Source organism: Bos indicus, chromosome 17 (assembly GCF_029378745.1).
Source record: "Bos indicus isolate NIAB-ARS_2022 breed Sahiwal x Tharparkar chromosome 17, NIAB-ARS_B.indTharparkar_mat_pri_1.0, whole genome shotgun sequence".
Classification (NCBI taxonomy): Eukaryota; Metazoa; Chordata; class Mammalia; order Artiodactyla; family Bovidae; genus Bos; species Bos indicus.
In genome coordinates this window covers 53,444,582-53,464,947 of record NC_091776.1, presented here as the reverse complement: position 1 = coordinate 53,464,947, position 20,366 = coordinate 53,444,582, and the positions used below count along the sequence as shown (strand labels likewise).

The following is a 20,366-nucleotide window of genomic DNA, read 5'->3' as shown; positions in this document are numbered from 1 at the left end:
GAGATGTGTGTATATGAAGATCCCCTGGAGTAGAAAAAATGGCAACCCACTCGAGTATTCTTGCTTGGAAAATTCCATGGGCCAGAGGATGGAGGCTACAGTCCATGGGGTTGCAAAGCATTGGATAGGACTGAGCACACACGCAGGCACCCACATGCTTATCAGCCAGCCTTGTGAAAAGAGGGTGTGGTGGGGTCAGGAGAAGCATTCAACCCTCCTAAGAGTCTTTTGCCTCAGAGCCTTTGGCTGGTTTCCTTCATGTCTTCCTTCAGAAACCTCAGGATGGACATGCAGTCCGGCTGTCTTTTGTGAAGGGCTAGTGGAGGGTCGCTGTGAGGTGGAATCATCCTAATGGATTTTACCACACTGGTTTGATAGAAACATTTTGTGATAAGAATCGCAAGATAATGTAACCTGTGTAATATTTAATCCCAGCCAGCTAAAATGATCTACACAACATGTAGTTCCCCGGGCGAGGAGCTTGGAGGACAGTTGTATGGTGCATCAACGAGATCGGAAAATTCAGTTTGCTTTTGACAAAGAGAATTTTATCAAACAGTTTGTACTTCTTCACTTAATTCTGTCAAGCCTTCAGAAAGTCAGAATTGCTAAGATTGGGCTCTGCAGCTTCTTAGTGGATGGCGGCAAGGGAAAAACTGGGGGACAGGAAGATGAGGAAAGCCAAATTTCAGCTCGCCAAGTCGCGGCGGCGCCTCTCCCCACCGACCGCCAGGGGGCGTGCTCGGCCCGCTCCCGCCTCTTTCTGGGCACGTGATCTCGGTCCGGCCTTCTCGCTTTACGGCCGGTCGCCTGCAGCGGCAGCGGTTACCATGGAGACGGAGCTTGGTTGGCAACCGTAACTAGGGAGCCTGTGGAGAAAGCGGCCGCAGCTGGAGGCCGGGAGGTGGGAAGAGGGCTTCACGCAGCGGGACGACCCCGGCCTTTGAGGACCAGGGTGGGTGCGCTCTGTGAGTCAGGAGCGGGGTCCCCGGCAAGGCGGGGCCTGGTGCCTCTCGGGAGGCGGGGGGCGCTCACCCCACCTGGGCCCGGCCTGAGGTAGGTCCAGGGAGACCTCCACCGCGCCTGAGCTTTGTGACCCCAAGGGCCCAGACACCTGCTCCCCGCACTCCACCCCTCCCGCCCGCACCTTGCTGCTTACTTGCTGTTTTACCTTGAATAAGTCACTACACCTCTCAGCGCCTCTTAAGTTTGCTATGAGGAATAAACGAGAGAATACGTAAAAAGGCTTTTAAACTTTCTAAACGACTGCTGCCATTTCTCAAGCACTCTGTGCTGCAACTCTGTTGCGCATTTTACAATCTTGTCATCTTCACAAGACCCCCAGAATGTAGGGTTATCATTTTCATTTTGCCAGTGAGCAAATTTAGACTCTGAGGGGTAAAGTGACTTGCCCGAGGTCACAGAGCTACTGAGTGGTAGAACTGGGGTTCAGTGCCAGCACAGGCTGACTGAAAAGACAACACTTTTAACCATTACCTGCTTCTTCCTTGATTCATGTGATTAGAATTGTCCCCAATACCTGGGTTATCATTTTGCTGCCTGTGGGAATATGAGTATATTTAAAGTGAGTTAGAGGGCTCTAAAATTATTCCTAGAAAGCAATGAATCCCCGGGGGTAGGGGGAGAAGGGGTGTTGGGCATCAGTATTTTTAAAGATTTAGGACAAGCTTTCCCAGAAGTCTGGTGTTCTTATTCTCATGGAAAGGGACCGAGCTGGCATTGCCCATTTCATTGATAAGTTTGTGGACCAGGAAATCCAAGTGGGACAGAAAGGGCCCTGCTGACTATTATGTTCAAAATTTCTTTAGAGAAAACTCCAAAGAGAATAATGTCAGATGCAGAGGAAAACCCACTAGAAGAAACAGAAGAATATGGAGAAATAGAAATGCAAGAAGAAGATGATGAAGAAGAAGAATATCCAAATTTTGAAGGGCTAGAAAATGTGCAAAAGGAATTAAAAGAAGTTAACACATTAGCATGGATAGAGTCTCCAGAGGAGGAGGAGGAGGAGGAAGGAGAAGAAGAAGGGAGGGAGTTTGGGGAGGAGGTGGAAGCAGAGAATGGGGAGGAAGGAGAGGTGGAGATAAGAGAAGAGGAGGAGGACAGGGAAGGGAAGGAGGAGGGAGAGGAAGAGGAGGAGGAAGAAGGGGAAGGGGAGGAGAGAGTGGAGGAGCATGAGGAGGAAGAAGGAGGGAAGGGAGAGGAAGTGGTAGAAGGATTTGGGAAGGAGGCTGTCAAAGAAGAAGTGGGGGGAGACACTGCGGAAGCACTGGAGGAGGAAGAGGAGGCCTCAGGAGCACAGCAAGAAAGCACAGTGGAGCCCGAAGAAATCACCACGTCCATTATCAGTTTGGAGAGATTTACGCAGCCTGATTCCCAGACAGTCTTGTCAGAAATATCCCTAGTAAGTAGGAATTGTCATTCGTTCATTCATTCCTAATCATAATTGCATGCTTGTTACCCACTTACCTGCCCAGCTGTGGGAATATAAAACCAAATAAGACACAATCCATTCTCTTAAGGAGCTCTAGGGTGTGTAGGGAGGCAGACCCATAACCAAAGAGCAAGTGTTAGAAAACTAAGTGGAGTGAAGGGACTTCCCTGGTGGTCCAGTGGCTAAGATTCTGAGCTCCCAAAGCAGGGGGCCTGGGCTGGATCCCTGGTCAGGGAATTAGATCCCATATACTGCAACTAAGACCTGGCACAGTCAAATAAATATTCAAACAAACAAACAACTGAACTAAGTGGAGTGATTGAGAGATGCATAAGAGATATGTATCTATATTAAGGCTGACAACCCAGCTTAGAGGATGATCAGGGAAATCTTCCTGGAGGAAGTGTGTACCAGACCTGACTTAAAGGACAGTGGTTAGCTGGAGTGTGCTTATCTAAACAGAGTCAGCCTGTAAAACTCAGCTGTGATCCAAGAAGTGTGCGCCTGGGTGCTCAGTTGCTTCAGTCGTGTCTGACTCTCTGGGACCCTGTGGACTGTAGCTCACCAGGCTCCTCTGTCCATGGACTTTCCCACCAAGAATACTGGAGTGGGTTGCCATGCCTTACTCCATGGGATCTTCCCAACTTAGGGATCAAACCTGAGTCTCCTGCATCTCCTGCATTGCAGGTGGATTCTTTACCCACTAAGCCACTTGGGAAGCCCCAAGGAGAAGTGACTCTCTGTGACTTTGTGGTGGTTTTGGAGGCCACTTAGAAGAATCATTTTGCTGTTGTGGGTCTGCTAGTAAGCTGAGAATAAATTTGACACACCCACGATTCCTGTTATTTGAATACAAAACATCCCAGGCTCTCTTTTAAAGCAGTTCATAGTTCTGATGTGAGGCTAACACTAAGACTGGCTGCTGATTAGGTAAAGAAAGGAGACTAAATGAGGGCGAGTAGCGGCGTGTACTGGATTTGGCATCACAGTCTCCTTTTTATTTCTTTTTTTTTAAAGAAAAGTGGTAGCGAGTCAAAGCTTTCATTACAATCAGAGTTTTTGGAAACGTTCGAGCTTCCAAGAAGCCCTGGCTCACAATTAGAGTTTCTGGATTTGGATGTAACCACTTCTGGGGAACCACTGATTAGTTTCCCGGAAAGGCAGCCTTCAGGCGAGCTCGACCAGAGGCCCCAAGATGAATTGGAAGACGAAGAAGGGAGAGACTTGGAACCAGAAAGGGGAGACTTGGAGCAGGAAAAGAGGGAAAGGAGAAAAGAAAAGAGTGTATCATATATCAGCAAGAAAAGCGAAAAAGAGTCACAGCCCAAAGCAAGGATCACCAAGGCATCGCTGGTCTCCACTGCCACTGAGGACATTTTGTTCCAAAGGAGGGAGAGTGCCAACATGTACCCCTTGGTAAGTGTGGCGTCCATTTATGTGTTTACTTTTTAAAACTTTTTATTTTTGTATTGGGGTATAGCTGATTAACAATGTGGTGAAAGTTTCAGGTGGACAGCGAAGGGACTCAGCCATACACATGCGTGTATCCATTCTTCCTCAAACCCTCCTCCCATCCAAGCTGCCAAATGGCCCCCACTGCTTTGAGAGTATTTTGAAGTAGGGGAATGTTATGCCTATGGAAAAAATGCCACCAGAAAGATCCATTTTAAGCTAATCATAGACTTGGTCTTTTTAAAGTTTGGTTCAGAGCTCTGGCTGGACGTGTGTGACAGAATGCGCTGCATCTGGATTCAATAGCGGTGCTGTTCTGCAGGCAAAGAAATTCCCCAAGCGGTTTGTCTGTTGCATAGGGTGTTATTTTCTTTCTTTCTTTCTTTTTTTTTGGGGGGGGGCCACACCTTGAGGCATGTGGGGAGTTCCTCGACCAGGGATGGAACCCATGCCCTCTGCAGTGGAAGCACGCAATCTTAACCACTGGACCACCAGGGAAGCCCAGGGTGTCGTTTTCTTGTGGGAGACTCAAAATCTCTCTCTCCCCTCTCTCCTCTCCCCTCTCTCTGTTTCTCTCCCTTCCCACTCTCTCTCTTTGGTATTCTAGTACTTCTCATCCAGCCACCAATTCTTCTTTTTCTCCTCCTCTCCTCAACTCTTCTCCTGTAACTGGCTTGATCCTTTTAGCAGCTCCCCAAACCATGACAGTTTCCTAAAAACTAGCCACCCCAAGATGGATCAATAAGCGAAAGGTCTGGAAGAAGTGAAAGCCACCAGGAAAAGCACCAGTCGATCCAATGGAGTCTGCCTTTGCTGCCACTGACAGCACTGCAGGGAGGCGCCATCTGCGAGGAATAAAAATATTATCATTTGCCAAGAGAAGGAAGAGGAGGTTTCTTTTCCCCCTTCTTCCTCCATCTGCTACTTTCTGAAAATTGTTTCCTGGGATTCATCCTCCCCCTGCCTCTCCACTGTAGATCCGTGCCTTTGGAAGATTTGTAAGTGATGGAGTGTGTATACTTAATGCAGTTCCTAACACAGAGTGAGCACTTGACAAGTGTTAACAACCAGATGATGAATGGGTGGTGGTGGCGGTGGTAATGGAAGGATGCCGAGGGGAAGTGCGGAGAAATTGACAGCCTCCTTTCTGTAGATGTGGCTGGCTTTGAGCAGTGGAGTTAAAGCTTCAAGCTTGCAGTTGCTTGGTCTGAAAGAAAGAATAACTTTGAGTTTTTTAGAGCCCATGAGGACATTGGTCTTATTTAGCCGACTAACCAGAAATCAGGTGATATCACTGATGAGAGCAAGTGATCTTTGTGCCAGGGCCCCCGCTCCCTGGACTTGACAAAAGCCACCATGCAGGTCTGGGCCCCTGTTAGCCTTGGGCTTGCTGTGGAACCAGACTTGCAGAGGCTGTCCCCCTTTGCAAGTTTGCTTAGCTCTCTGAGGGCGCTTTCTTTTTCCTTTCCTTTTGCTTTTATTGTTTCTTCTTTTTGTTAAAATGAATAAGTGCTCTTTATTAAAATTATATATATATATATATATATATATATATATATATATATATATATATATATATATATAAATACACACACACAGAGGTTCAGTGGCTAAGACTTTGTGCTCCTAATTCAAGGTGTCTGGGTTCGATCCCTGGTCAGGGAACTAGATCCCACATGCTGCAACTGAAGATCCTAAGCTCAAAGATCTTGTGTGCCACAACTAAGACCTGGTGCAGCCAAATAAATAAATAAGTAGTCTGTATTTATCTTTCTTAAAAAAAAATTCACCCTTTATTTCTTTTTTCTTTAAAAAAGGTGAAGATTCCTATTCTTTAACACACTCTCACCCAAAACCATTTTCCTGAGATGATTACTGTTGCAGTTTGGTATAACCATGTATCTTTCCAGACTTTTTCTGGTACATATACAAATATGTATCTATACACACAGAAACGCATGCGCACACGTGTACACACACACACACACACACACACACACACACGTTTGTGTTTCAGTTTTTACCAGTGAGATATTCTGCATCTCTGTAAAATGTTTTTGCACTTAATATCTCTTAGAGGATTTTTTTTGTATCAGTGCATGTGTATCCACTTCCTCATTTTAAGTTCAGCTATTTCCCTGTTGATGGCCATTTACGCTGTTTCTAATTTCTTGCTCTCACCAAAGGTGCTTCTGTTGCAGGAAGGGGGGCCTCCTCCAGGGCTCGAAAGTGGGCTCTTGTCTAACACTCGGAAATGAATTGTCTGAGGAGGTGCACGTGCTGACAAAGCAAGAGGCTTTATTGGGAAGGGGGCCCAGGTGGAGAGCAGGAGGGTAAGAGAACCCAGGACAACTGCTGTGCCAATGGGTCGCAGTCTCAGGTTTTATGGTGGTGGGATTAGTGTTCAGGTTGTCTCTGGCCAATCAGGGTCCTTCCCGATGGCACAGGCATTGCTCAGCCAAGATGGATGCCAGCAAGGAGGGTCGTGTTCCTTATTGGGACCTCCTGTTGTGAAATAATTCATGCAGTGGTTGCTTATGCTGCCTGGCCAGGGTGGGTGGCTTCAGTCAGTGTGTCTCCCCTAACTCTTCAGTGCGTATACTTCTCCATCTGTGTGCCACAGCACCCTCATTTTCCTTTGGGGTCCCCTGCCTTATCCCAGAGGCCTGTCATAAGTTGAAATGCTCATTGGTAAATAGGCATAGCCGTGGATACCATCTCCACCCAAAATACAAAGTATCATGAGTTTATGAGAAGGAATCATATGACTATCGAATATAGTGAAATCTGGCTTTGACAATCAAGTTTTGTTTTCCAGATCACCACGTTTTAGAAGATTAATATGAGAGGTGACTGTCCCCATGATCATCTATCATAAACGTCAAAACTAGTGCAAAACGCAATGAGTATGAGTCCTGTGTGATTTTGGTTAATGGTAAGGCTGCTCAAGGAAGTTCTGTGACTACTGAGTGAGGTCCATCTAGTTTTGATCTTGGAAGAGTTGTTTTACCTGGAGGCAGGAGTCTAGTTAAGAATGTGTTCTTTTTATAACTAATTTGTTAAATTGGAACATAAATTTCCAGGATGACTATAAGGCCTTTTAGAATTACTAGGTTTCCAAAAGAACCCTCTCACATGAAGAAATCAGCTTTTAAGAAGCAGCTAGGGGGGACTTCCCTGATGGTCCAGTGGTTAAGATTCCACACTCCCAATGCAGGGGTCGCTGGTTTGATCCCTGGTCAGGGAACTAGACCCCACAGGCTACAGTGAAGATCCTGTGTGCTGCAACTAAGACCCAGCACAGCCAAATAAATTAATTTAAAAAAAGATCCAGCTAGATATGGAATATTTCCATTCCTAAAAGGTGCAGCTTGAGCCAATTATGATTCCATAATTCTACCACTCACACCCATGCAATAAAAGATCTAAATATAAGTTACAGCAAATGAGCAGATGGAATGAGGAGACAATGGAGAATGAAGTGTGTAGGAGAGAAATCGGCCACGTTGCCCACTCTGTCTGTCCTGGGAGAAATATATGGTCCATCATTTAACCTTAAGTATCATTCAAATATCAGAAAGGAAATACACCAGACTTCATCTCTGTGCTCCAATATAATTCACTGATTTTTGGTAACTAATTACATAACCATTATTTTAAACACTCTACCACATCAGCCTTGGTTAATTTTTAAAATAGACTTTAAGGGGGGGGGGGTGGCAGTTTTAGGTTATAGAAAAATGGAGTGAAAAACAGAGAATCCCGTGTAGTCCCTGTGCCTTCTCCCCACCCCGGTCTCCTCTGTTATTCTTGCATTTGTGCGGTGCATCTGTCACAGTGGATGAGCCAATAGGGAAGCATAAGTATTGCCTGAAGTCCATAGTGTACCTTTGGGTTCACCGTGTGCTGTGTAGTCTCTGGCTTTGACAAATACGTAATGGCACATATCTACCACTGCTGTTTCATGCAGAGTAGTCTCACTGCCCTAAAAATCTCCTGTGCCCCACCTGTTCATCTCCCCCTCTCCCCTAGCACCCCAGCCACTGGCAACCATTAATTTCTTCAAATTGTCTCCATAGTTTTGCCTTTTCCAGAATGTCATGTAGTTGGACTCATACACCATATAGCCTTTTCAGATTGGCTTCTTTCACTTAGTTAGCATGCCTTTAAGTTTCCTCTGTGTCTTTTCTGGCTTATTAGCCAATTTCTTTTTAATTTTTAAAATTTTAATTTTACTTAATTTTTTAACCATGTCTTGTGGCTTGTGGGATCCTCGTTCCCTGACCAAGGATCAAACCTGGGCCCTTGGCAGCGAGAGTGGGAAGTCCTAACCATTGGACTGCCAGAGAATTCCTTCATCGATTTCTTTTTTTTTTTTTTGATGTGAACCATTTTTAAAGTCTTTATTGAGTTTGTTACAGTATTGTTTCTGTTTTGTGTTTTGGTTTTTTGGCCATGAGGGTCCAGGGATCAAACCCACACCCACTGTATTGGAAGGTGAAGTCTTAACTACTAGACCACCAGGGAAATCCCCCCTCATTTATTTTTTATCACTGAATGATACTCCATTGTATGAATGTACCACAGTTGATCTGTAATTTTTGTAAGAGACATTGAAAACAAAAATATACATAAACAAACTGCTATTGAATTGAAAGCAATAGTCAGATTTATAGTACCTGTTATTTTTCATTTCAGGAAATTTTAACTTTGTTTTATTTTACTTGTTACTAGAAACATGGGGTTTTTAATCCTCCTAAGGGGATTTTATCTCTTTATATTGAATACTTTGTCCTTCCAGGGAGAATCATGAATAAGGAACAAATACTCAGGCTAAATAATTGCCTTTCTTAAGAAGTTACTTAGTGACTTTATTATAACTTATCCATTCTACATACTCTCAGTAAATTGAATTTCACAACAGTCAGTGCTCACTTTATGACTGATTACTGAACTGGGTTCTAGGTTCTGGGGAGTAGGTAAATAGGAAGTTGTTTCTATTTACTGTTGAAGGCTTTCCCTTATTTTTAAAGGAAACATTTTTATTGAAATATACAAAGAGAAAGTGCACACACAAGTGTAGAACTCACTGAATTCTTACACAGTAAACATACCTGTGTAAGCACCTTGCATCTTTGCTTTTCTTTCTAAATGGAGTTATTATCAATCACATACCATAAAATCCACCCTCTTAACTGTTTCTTAAAAGATTATGGTAAGGTACTTCCCTGGTGGGCCAGTGGCTAAGACTCCCAATGCAGGGGGCCCGAGTTCTATTCCTAGTTGGGGAGCTAGTTCCCACATGTCACAACTGAGTTCTCATGCCACAACTAAAGATACCACGTGCTGCAGCTAAGACCTGGTGCAGCCAAATAAATAAATACATAGTTTTAATCAGATTGTGTTAAAAGGTACATAATATAAAACTTATCATCATAACCATTTTTACATGTAAAATGATTTTGTTAGGTTGGCCAAAAAGTTTGTTCTAGTTTTTCTGTAAGGAAAAACCATGTTAGGTGGCGGTGGTTTAGTTGCTGTCGTGTCTGACTCTTTGTGACCCCATGGACTGTAGCCCACAGGTTCTTCTGTTCATGGGGTTTTCCAGGCTAGAATACTGCAGTGGGTTGCCATTTCCTCCTCCAGGGGATCTTCCTGACCCAGGGATCGAACGTGGGTCTCCTGCATTGCAGGTGAATTGTTTACCAACTGAGCCACCAGGGAAAACCTCATAAGCTGTTATGGAAAAACCCAACCGAACTTTTTGGCCAACCCAGTAAATACATTCATAGAGTTGTGGAACTGTCATCATCGCCATCCCCATAACTCTCTTCATCTAGTGAAACACACGCTGTACCTACAGCTGCCAACTCCCCACCCCCCACCCAGTTCCTGCCAACATCCTTCTACTTTCTGTCTCTATGAATTTGACTATTCTCGGTACCTCAGACAAGTGGAACCATTCAGTTCATATTTGTCTTTCTGTGACTGGCATATTTTACTTACATTATGTCCTGAAGGCTCATCCACGTTGGAGCACGTGTCAGAATCTCTGTCCCTTCGGAGGCTGAATAATATTCACACATTGTTTATCCGTTCATATGTCCATGGACCCTGGGGTTGCCTCTGCCTTTTGACTATTGCAAAACGTGCCGCTCTGAACATGGGTGTACACGTATCTTTTTGAGACTCTGATTGATGTTCTTTTGGGAATCTACCCAGAAGTGTAATGGCTGGATCACATGGGGATTGTATTTTCAGTTTTTTTGTGGAATCTCCACACTGTTTTCCACAACAGCTTCACCGTTTCACACTCCCACCCATGATGCATAAAGGTCCCAGTTTCTTCGCATCCCTGTAAAGTGTACCCTTTAAGTTTTTTTAATTTTTAAAGTTATTTTTGTTGAAATGCAATTGATTTGCAATGTTAGTTTCAGGTGTACAGCAAAGTGATTCAGTTATATATAATATATATTTGTATGTATATATATGTGTGTGTGTGTATATCTTTTTCAGATTCTTTTCCCTTATAGATTATTATAAGATATTGAGCATAGTTCCCTGTGCTATACAGTAGGTCCTTGTTAGTTATCTGTTTTATATATAGTAGTGTGTATATTTTAATCTCAAATTCCTAGTTTATCCCTCCTTGCCAACCCACTTTCCCCTCGTGTAACCATAAGTTTGTTTTCTATGTCTATGAAAATTTACCCTTTTAAAATGTACAATTGGGTCTTCCCTGGTGATCCGGTAGTTAAGAATCCACCTGCCAATGCAGGGGTCACGGGTTTTAATCCCTGGTTGGGGAACTAGGATCCCACATGTCTCAGAGCAGCTAGGTCCTCATTGCTACAACTAGAGAGTTTGTGTGCTGCAATGAATGATCCTTCATGACCCAACGAAGATCCCTGCACGCCGCAACTTAGAACTGATGCAGCCAAAAAAAAAAAGAAAGTACAATTGTTTGGTTCCTTAGCCCATTCACAAGGTTATGCAACGTTTGCCACTATCTAATTTCAGAACATTTCTGTCACCCCAAAAGGAACCCATACACAGTAAGCAGTCACTCCCCACTTCCTCCCCCAGCCCCTGGAAACCATTGACCTACTTTCCATCTCTATGGATTTGCCTATTCTGGACATTTCCATATAGATGGGGTCATACACTATGTGGTCCTTCGCATCTGACTGCTTTCACTTAGCATCACATTCTTAGGGGTCATCCATGTAGTAGCATGTTCTTGACTTCTCAAGGTGATGTTTCTCTCTTTAAAAAAATTGTTATTTGATGGCAGTTTTATATTTTTGGCAGTTTTGGATCTGAGTTGCAGCCTGAGGGCTTAGTTGCCCCATGCACACGGGATCTTAGTTCTTGGACCAGGGATAGAACCCACATAGCCTGTGTTGAAAGGTGTATTCTTAGCCACTGAACCCCCAGGAAAGTCCCAAGGTGGTGTCTCTTTATTGGCTGATGATGTTGTTGCAGGAAGGGGAACCCTTTCCAGGGCCTGAAACTGGGCTCTTGTCTAACACTCGGAAATGAATTGTCCGAGGGGACACATGTGCTGACAAAGCAAGAGATTTTATTGGGAAAGGGCACCTGGGTGGAGAGCAGTAGGGTAAGGGAACCCAGGAGAACTGCTCTGCTTCGTGGCTCGCAGTCTCAGGTTTTATGGTGATGGGATTAGTTTCCAGGTGGTCTTTGGCCAATCACTCTAATTCAGTCTTTCCTGGTGGTGCACGCATCGCTCAGCCAAGATGGATGCTAGCAAGAGGGATTCTGGGAAGTGGACGGACACGCGGTGTCTCCTTTAGACCTTTCCCGAACTCTTCCGGTTGGTGGTGGCTTATTAGTTCTGTATTCCTTATCAGGATCTCCTGTCATAAAACAACTCATGCAAATGGTTACTATGGTGCCTGGCCAGGGTGGGCAGTTTCAATCAGTGTGCTTCCCCTAACAATGTGAACCCTTTTCCTCTAGGACTCGTGCTAGGATCGCCCCGCAGCCCAGCTCTGGGCTCACACACCATAGTGTCCTGCTGGTTTACCTTTGTCTTACAGACCATGACCTGGTCATTCGGGTGGAACAGTTCCCTTCCTGTTTACTACCTTCGAGAAAACCAGAGAGTCCTTCTCTACGCCAGTGGTCACACTGGGGTCATCTACAACGTCCTCAAGAATAACCAGTACCATCTTCAGGTTTGGAGGCCCCTCTTCTGGTGAAAGAGGTTGTCGTTAACTTGAATGCAGCACTTTGTTTTTTATTTCCAGGACCAACCTCATTCTATCTCAGTCACGTGTTCCTTCCTCCCTTCTGAACCAGAGCGAGTTCTGTTTGCAAACAACTTTTGCTGTTTGTTGTCTTTCTGATTCTAATCAGAATCAATTTACAAATAGCAGTTGACTTTAATTTTATAGTAACTAGAGTCTAAAGCATCTGTATTTTTTTACATTTCTGTAAAAATGGGGTCAGGAGAGACCATGTTGTCTCCACGGGACAATGATGAACGCAAAGGGAAGCTCTTCAGCGGGGATTCAGACCTCGTTAATCCTTAGCCTCCTTTCCAGGGCTCTCAGGGCTTTGATCCTCCTACTCATGCTGAAAAGTGGGTGTTAATATCCCCATTTCACAGGAGAGGAAACTGAGGCTTCGGTCAATTTAGCTGACTGGCCCAAGGCTGCTCTAGCAGGTGGTGAAGCTGGGTTTTAGGCTCAGGTCTCCTAACTTGAAAGTATTAAGTAGGTCAGTTGTCCTCCTCCCTCTCCTCCCTCCAGCATCTGTTTTTATTTACACCCCCTAAGTGCCTCCTTAAATGCCCCACACACCTTCCGTCCCCACACTGCTCTGCTTCCTCTGTTCCGGATGTTTTTTTTTTACCCCTTTCGTTTTCATTTACCTGTCCAAATGTTTTTCCAGTGTCTGAATTTCTACTAGTTAACCTGGTAAACAGTTCCACTTCACCCCTTTCAGTTGACCTATATTTTAATAAGGACCTTCCTCAGTCAATGCCTAGAAGCTTCACCAGGTATTCTTCCAAGAGGTCAGCCAGTACTCAGCATCCTGCCAGGGATCCAAGACACGTGGGTGTAACTTCAGGAATTTGCTTCCTAGAAGTCCTGAAATACACACAGTCAGCACGCCCTTCTTGGCGCTTAGTTGAATGTGCAGCGCCGAGCGCAGCAGAGGGAGAAGGGACAGTGTGATGGTAGGGATGTGGAGGAGGGGCAGATGGGCTGAGAAGCAGGGAGCAGCCAGGCAGGCGTCCAGCCTCCCCAGAGGGGATGGCTGGGCGGGGCTTTGGCCATTCATTCATTTCCATATGCATTTGTCATAACCACTACGTTTCAAATGAGGTCATGAACAAAACAGACCTAGTTCCCCCCACCATGGAGAGGCAGACATTAACCAAGTGAACACATAAATATATAACCAAAGATTAGGGACTTCCCCTGGTGGTCTGGTGGCTAAGACTCTTGTGCTCCCAAAGCTGGGGGCCTGGGTTCGATCCCCGGTCAGGGAATTAGTTCCCGCATGCCACAACTGGAGATCCTGTGTGCTGCAACTAAGAGTTCCCATGCCACAACTAAAAGGTCCAGCATACCACCCTGAAGACCTAGGGTCCCACGAGCGGCAACTAGAGACCTGGCACAGGCAAAGAAATACATAAAAAATAAAATTGCATAAAAATAAAGATTATAATAATCGCTGGAATGGGTATGTGAAATTGCTCTAAAAGAGAAAAATCAAGGTCTGAGAAGACTTCCTCTGAACTGGTAGGCAGGGAATGGAAAAGTGCTATTTTTGCTGAGACCTGAAGGCTGAGCATGAGCCAACAAGGGGCAGTTTTGCGGGGAAGAGCATCCCCGACAGAGAGAGCTCCAGATTTTCAGGCCTTTTGTGTAAGGCCCAGAGAAGAGGCCAGAGTGAGCGAGGGGGTGACATGGAAAGAGGGCAATAGGGATTGTTTCCTGGCTGCCATCTCTCGTTTGTGTTTCCAGAAGATTCCTTTTTGTGTGGGGAGGATTGTAGGAGGATACAAGTGAAAGCAGAGGCCAGCAAGGAGGCTTTGGCTCCAGAGCTGCTCAGGGACCCGAGTGAGCAGTTTTAAGGGAGATGAGGCCAGCAGGGGGGTCCAAGGAGGTGGGACCTGGGAGGACCCAGACATTTATTCTCAACCAGGGTTCAGAGTCAGGTACATACCTCGACCCCTAGGAAGCCACTGTTCTTGTGGGGCGTGTAGCTTGTCCTGTGAGTGTTTTGGTTTTTTTAATACTTTTTTTTTTACTTTTAATGTGGGCCATTTTTAAAGTCTTTGTTAAATTTGTTGCAATATTGCTTCTGTTTTATGTTTTGGTTTCTTGGCCCTGAGGCATGTAGGATCTTAGGTCCTTGACCAGGGATGGAACCCACATCCCCAGAATTAGAAGGGGATTAGATGGTCCAGCTCCTGGACCATCAGGGAAGTCCTTCCCACAAGCATTTCAAGGGAAAGTTTGAAAACCTCTGGCTGTAGAGTAACACTGGGAAAGTGGGCAGGAGTTGGATGTTCAGAGGTGGAGACTGGACAGGGAGCTAACGTCTCTCTCTGGGGTCCCGCCTTTCCTGCTGGCACCAGGGCTGGGCCGCACCCTCCATGTCTCAGAGCATCTTCTCTCCATGTCCACAGGGCCACCCCAACGTCATTTCCTGCCTCTGCATCAGCGAAGACAGACGCTGGGTCGCCACGGCCGACAAAGGGCCTGACTGCCTGATCATCATATGGGACTCTTTCACAGGGTAGGCATGCCAGAGTCACCTCCTCCTCATTTATGTACAGTAATGGGCTGCTGTAACCCACAAAAAATGGGGCATGCTGGTCTGGGGATACAGAAGCTGGTGCTGGAATGTAGGGCAAGGTGCAAGTGTCCCAGGAGAGCTTGTCTTCCTGCCTCAAGGCCCATGGGAGTGACATGACTTTGGTGAATTTCCCATGGACAATTCTTGGCTCTTTAAGCCAGAAACCTTGTTGCTTAGATGGTAAAGAATCTGCCTGCAATGCAGGAGACCTGGGTCCGATCCCTCGGTCGGAAAGACCCTCTGGAGAAGGGAATGGCTATCCACTCCAGTATTCTTGCCTGGAGAATTCCATGGATAAGCTGGCGGGCTACAGTCCATGGGGTCGCAAAGAGTTGGGGACACGACTGAGCAACTGACGCTACCAGGCACACTGGCCTGAGGGGAGGCCAACTCACACTCACCCAGCTGGGGGACACAGAGAAGTTGTGCGACTTTCACCATCTGCAAAAAAAAAAAAAAAAAAAAAATGCTAATCATACCGTCTTTGTTTCCCTGGGATGCTGTAAGAAATTACCTCCAGGGACTTTCCTGGTGATCCAGTGACTAAGACTCTGTGCTCCCAATGCAGGGGGCCTGGGATTTGATTCCTGGTCAGGGAACTAGATCCCACATGCTGCAGCTAAAAGGTTCAGCACAGTAAAATAAATAAATATATATACAAAAAAATTACCCCCCAACTAGGTGGCATAAATTACAGAAATTTTTCTCTCATTGTTCTCAAGGCCAGACATCTGAAGTCAGGGTGTCTGCAGGGAGCTCCTCGGGGCCCTGAGAGAGAATCTGTCCCATGCTCCCCTCCTGACTTCAAGTAGTCACTGGCATCCTTGGTGGCCCTTGACCTGTAGATATGTCCCTCCAGCCTCTGCTTCACGTGGTGTTTTCCCCTCCATATCTTTCTGTAAGGTCTTTTCTCCTCTAAAGACACCAGTCGTTGGGTTTAGGGTCCTCCCTAAGCCAGTATGACCTCATCTTAACTAATTAGACCTGCAGAGACTCTGATTCCATGTAAGGTCACATTCTGAGGTTCTGGGTGGAGTGAATTTTGAGGGGCGCACCATCTGACCTACGCTACTCACCTTACGAGATTGTTACGAAGATCCAGAGCACAGTCCCCGGCCCAGGGCAGATGCTCACAGATGTGTGTCCTTTTGTAATTCCTGGTCCTAGAGACAGAGGGCAGTGTCAGTTTCATCCACAAGATTGTAAGGGCTTGACTGGGTGTGGGGGGTGGGGTGGGGAGAGGTGAGGTGGGTTGGACGAGTCCAGGTGGAGAGGAAGGTTAGGAAGAAGTTACGTTGAATTTCTGGACACAGGAACTTCCCTCCTCCGGGTGGCCCGTGGCATCCACAGGGCTGTGTTAGCTAGCCGCAGTCCTTACCTCGCTTGGCCGCCCAGTGGCTTCCAACACCCTTCACTCCCCTTGGCTCCTCTGACACCATGTGCCCCTGGTTCTCCGCCCAGTGCTGTCTGTTCCCGCTCAGATTCTTCTCAGCCTTATCCTCCTCTGGCCGTTCCTTAGCTGCGGCATGAGGGGATGCAGGTGCTGTTGGTGATGTTCTCCAGCCGGGCAGGAGCACACCCAGCGCTTGAAGCCAGACCATCTTACTCTCAGTGTTTGCTGTGTTTGCTGAGGGGGCACTGCTGGAGGGGGTTCCACCTGCCGGTCCCATGGGCCTCCCCTGCCAAACTGTCCAAAAGTCCAGTGCCTTTGCCCCCAGATAACCGCTGCCTCTGCCCTTCCTCTCCTGCTTGAGCCACTGCAACAGCCTCCTGTTGGATCTCTCCTGCCCCACCTGCAGTTTTGCTCTTCAACCCACCCTTCATGGCACCGAACTACTTTTTCTTTTAGTTACTTATTTTTGGTCACACTGCGCGGCATGTGGAACTTCTCCAACCACGAATCACACCCTCGCCCCCTGCAGTGGAAGCATGGAATCTTAACCACTGGACCACCAGAGAAGCTCCTGAACTACTTTTACACATACAATTTCCTGGCATTAATTACATTCACAATGTTAAGCAATCATCACCACCATTTGCAGAACACTTGCATCGCCCAACCAGAAAACCTGAAGGAATGAACTCCTCACTCTCCCTCCCCTCAACCTCTGGTAGCCTCTCATCTACTTTCTATCTCTGTAGATTTGCCTGTTCTGGACATCTCATGTCAATGGAGTCATACAATATGTGGCTTTTGTGTCTGGCTTCTTTCACTTAGCATAATATTTTCCAAATTCTTCCATGTTGTAGCATGAATCAGTATTCCATTCCTTTTTATATCTGTTTAAGATTCCATTGCATGAATATACATTCTGTTTATCCATTCATCTGTTGATTTTTTTAAACTACTTTAATACATTTTAATTGGAAGCTAGTCTCCTTTGGCCACCATTTCCAATCCTAGTCTTCTAGTCAATTTGGAGCATTTCGTTCCAGAATATTTGCTGTTGTATTAAATACACATGTGTGGCCAACAGCATCATATGGTTTTCCTCCACAACTTTTTTTTTTAAGATCTTTTTTAATTTATTTTTTTGGCCATGTGACATGTGGGATCTTAGTTCCCTGACCAGGGATCTCTCCCTGCTTTGGAAGTGCAGAGTCTTAACCACTATCACCAAGGCAGTCCCTCTCCACAGCATTTTGAGCTTGATCTTTGAGCCAAATGCAAAATCCGATTGTGTTGCTCCCCTGCTGAGAACCCGCCAGGGACTGCTCATTGCCAGTTCAGCCCCTGCTGCAGGGGATTCGCATCTCACGCACTAGCCACGCAAACACTTCTGCCACGATCCCCGTCTGTGTGCCTAGCGGTTATCTGTAGCAATGACATGCTTTTCAGCTGCGAGTAATGACACAGCCGCCTGAGGCAGGAAGGGCAGGCCTCTCTCTCGTGTCTCTTTTCTCGACCCTTTGCCGACAGCTCCCCTGGCCCAGGCAGAGCTGGCCTCCTTTCAAACTGTGTTTGTCCTTTGCTTTTTATTTGCTTATAGAACTGTCTCCCCCATTAGACTGGGGCTGACTCTGTAGTAATTTTTTTTCTTTAACTGTGAAGTAAAGTGTGTCTCTGGTTAACAATGCAAATGATTCATCGATAATGAGTTTTATGATATTGCAAATGATGACTTGGGGAACCCAGAAAGGATATTTGGTGTTAAAATTAATATTCATTTATTAAAGTGATAAACCGTATTTCTTCATTTGAGATATCAGTTCACCTGAATCCTAACTCTGAAAATCTAGCATGTTTTTGCAATTGCCTATAAGGGGGGCTCTGATTAGTGTTTGGTCTCACAGATTTTGTTATTATCTCCTTTTAAGCCTTGTAAACTGCATTTAGAATTGGAATATATTCAGTTTCATCTTTAAGTTCTTTAGTAGTCTGATTAACAAATAAATCTTTCATCAGTACTTAAGTAATTCTCATAAATCTAATAAACTAGACATAAATATGGCAATAAGCCACACGTAAATGTGGCAAGTCTTAAGTTCTCTTAAGTGTTCTAATATTGTTTATGAACCTAATACAATTTGAATTTGAAATCACAAGTCTAAATCAACTACAGACTGTAAATTAGAATCACAAATTAATCTGTTTGTTAACATATCAGAGACTCTGATATGTTAAATTCTCTTAAACATGACTCAGTCCTTTAAAAAAAAATCTTTTATCACAAACGTTAACAGCACAGGTCCAGCTGACTTCATCTTCTCTACATTTAATTCTGTCTCCAGAGATGAGAGACATTTCCCCACAAAGGACATCAGTATGGCATTCCTAACAACTTTAGAACTCCCTTCTCAAGGGAATTTTGGGGGCTGCTTCTCAGTGGCATAAAATTTCTCAAGTGACAGAGAACCAGACAGGCCCTCAGCCAGCACGTGGACTTGGTTCCAGTCAATTGGTACAGCAATGTGACATCCTGAGGCCTGTTTACATTAAGGTCTCCATTATGAAAAACCAACTGCAGGAGCTTCTCCTGTGTCCAGTGGCTAAGACTTCCAAAGCCAGGGGCCTGAGTTCAGTTCCTGGTCAGGAAACTATATCTAGCATGCTGAGATTTAAGAATTCATGTGCCGTAACTAAAGATCCCCCATGCCACAATGAATATCAAAGATCCCACGTGCTGCAGATAAGACCCGGTGCAGCCAAATAAGTAAGTAATAAAAAAGAAAAACCATGGATCCACACAGCCCATGTACCTGGATTAAGTCTTCCTACCACCCACTCTTCCAGTGGAGGTCAGTGCCTCCCCCACATCACAACTCACTTCCATCATGTCTTCAACTGTTTCTTTTGTTACCTTGACTCTCTCAGATATTCATATATTGTCTAATTAAATTCTGCATGTGTTAAGGCTTTGTCTGCTTCATACAGTTCTAAAGTGTTGTCAGTGACATAATACAAACATGTAGAAATAAAAAAAAAAAAAAAAACCGAAAGTCCCCTTTCACCCAAGCCTATATCTGGAGTCACCATGTGGTTTGCAGTTCATTCCTCCAGATTTTTTTTTACTTATAAACACACACACACATACACTCACTCACACACACACACTCAGGATGATGCTAAGTATACTGCTTTGCAATTTGCTTTTTCCACAAAATTTTAGTCATTTTCTCAAATCTACCTCATTCTTTTTGAAGGTGACATTTTTTTCTTTATATGGTTTTACCATGCTATTTGTTAAATAAACCCCATATGCAATGGATATCTGTGGTGTTTCCAAATTTTTGCTGTGAAAGCTGTGCCGCAAGGAATATGAAATGGCATTTATCTGTTTGCTTTAGCTGTTATTTCTCTAGGGAAAAAACAAGTTGTAGAAGTGAAACTGGTGGCCCTTAGGATCTGTGCATTGAAGACTTTGACACATGCAGTTAAGCTGCTGTGGAGAAAGCCTATGCTTGTTTATTCTCCCCCTTCTGGAGGAGGTTGCAGCTTTCCTGTGAGCTGGGATGGTGTCTGAGGCAGCTTGTTTCATGTTCTCATCCTTCACTCCTGGCCCAAAATTGGCCCTTGATAACCAAGGACAGACTCGAGCTCAGACAGGGAACAAATAGCACATTTACATGCTGCCCTGAGCTTTTTCTAAAAATTAATTTATTTTTAATTGAAGAATAATTGCTTTACAGTATTGTGTTGGTTTCTGCTGTATATCAGTATATGAATCAGCCATAAATATACATATGCCCCCTTCCTCTTGAACCTCCCTCCCACCTCCTACCCCGTCCCACCCCTCTAGGTTGTCACTGGGCCCTGGTTTGAGTTCCCTGAGTCATACGTCAAATTCCCACCAGCTCTCTATTTTATATATGGTAGTGTATATGTTTCCATGTCAGTCTCTCCATTCATCCCCCCTTCCCCTTCCCATCCTCTGTGTCCACTAGCCTGTTCTCTGTGTCTGTCTCCACTGCTGCCCTGCAAGTAGGTTCATCAGTACCATCTTTCTAGGTTCCATGTATATGTGTTAATACATGATATTTGGTTTTCTTTTTCCTGACTTACTTCACTCTGTATAATAGGCTCTAGGTTCATTCACCTCATTAGAACTGACTCAAAAGCATTCATTTTTATGCCTGAGGACTGTTAAGGACCAGATTAGAGGTTTTTTTTTTTTTTTTTAAT

At 45.1% G+C, this 20,366-nt stretch overlaps 1 protein-coding gene across 7 annotated transcripts in view; it reads left to right on the top strand.

The window, feature by feature from the left end:
• The first annotated feature begins 844 nt into the window (after nt 1–844).
• The window catches only part of CFAP251 (cilia and flagella associated protein 251), a 74,334-nt gene continuing 54,812 nt past the window's right edge, over nt 845–20,366 (top strand). For 2 of the 7 annotated variants that reach the window (XR_011561157.1, XM_070769501.1), the window contains exons 1-5: nt 845–955; nt 1,830–2,425; nt 3,473–3,871; nt 11,968–12,105; nt 14,574–14,683. Coding sequence is in view for 6 of the 7 variants with exons in the window: in XM_070769501.1 (XP_070625602.1) it covers nt 1,850–2,425; nt 3,473–3,871; nt 11,968–12,105; nt 14,574–14,683 (1,223 nt within the window). In the remaining variant the exon portion in view is untranslated. Of the gene's footprint in view, nt 1,057–1,829; nt 2,426–3,472; nt 3,872–11,967; nt 12,106–14,573; nt 14,684–20,366 lie in introns of all 7 variants that reach the window. The other 5 variants (XM_070769502.1, XM_070769499.1, XM_070769497.1 and 2 more) reach the window with 5 other exon arrangements.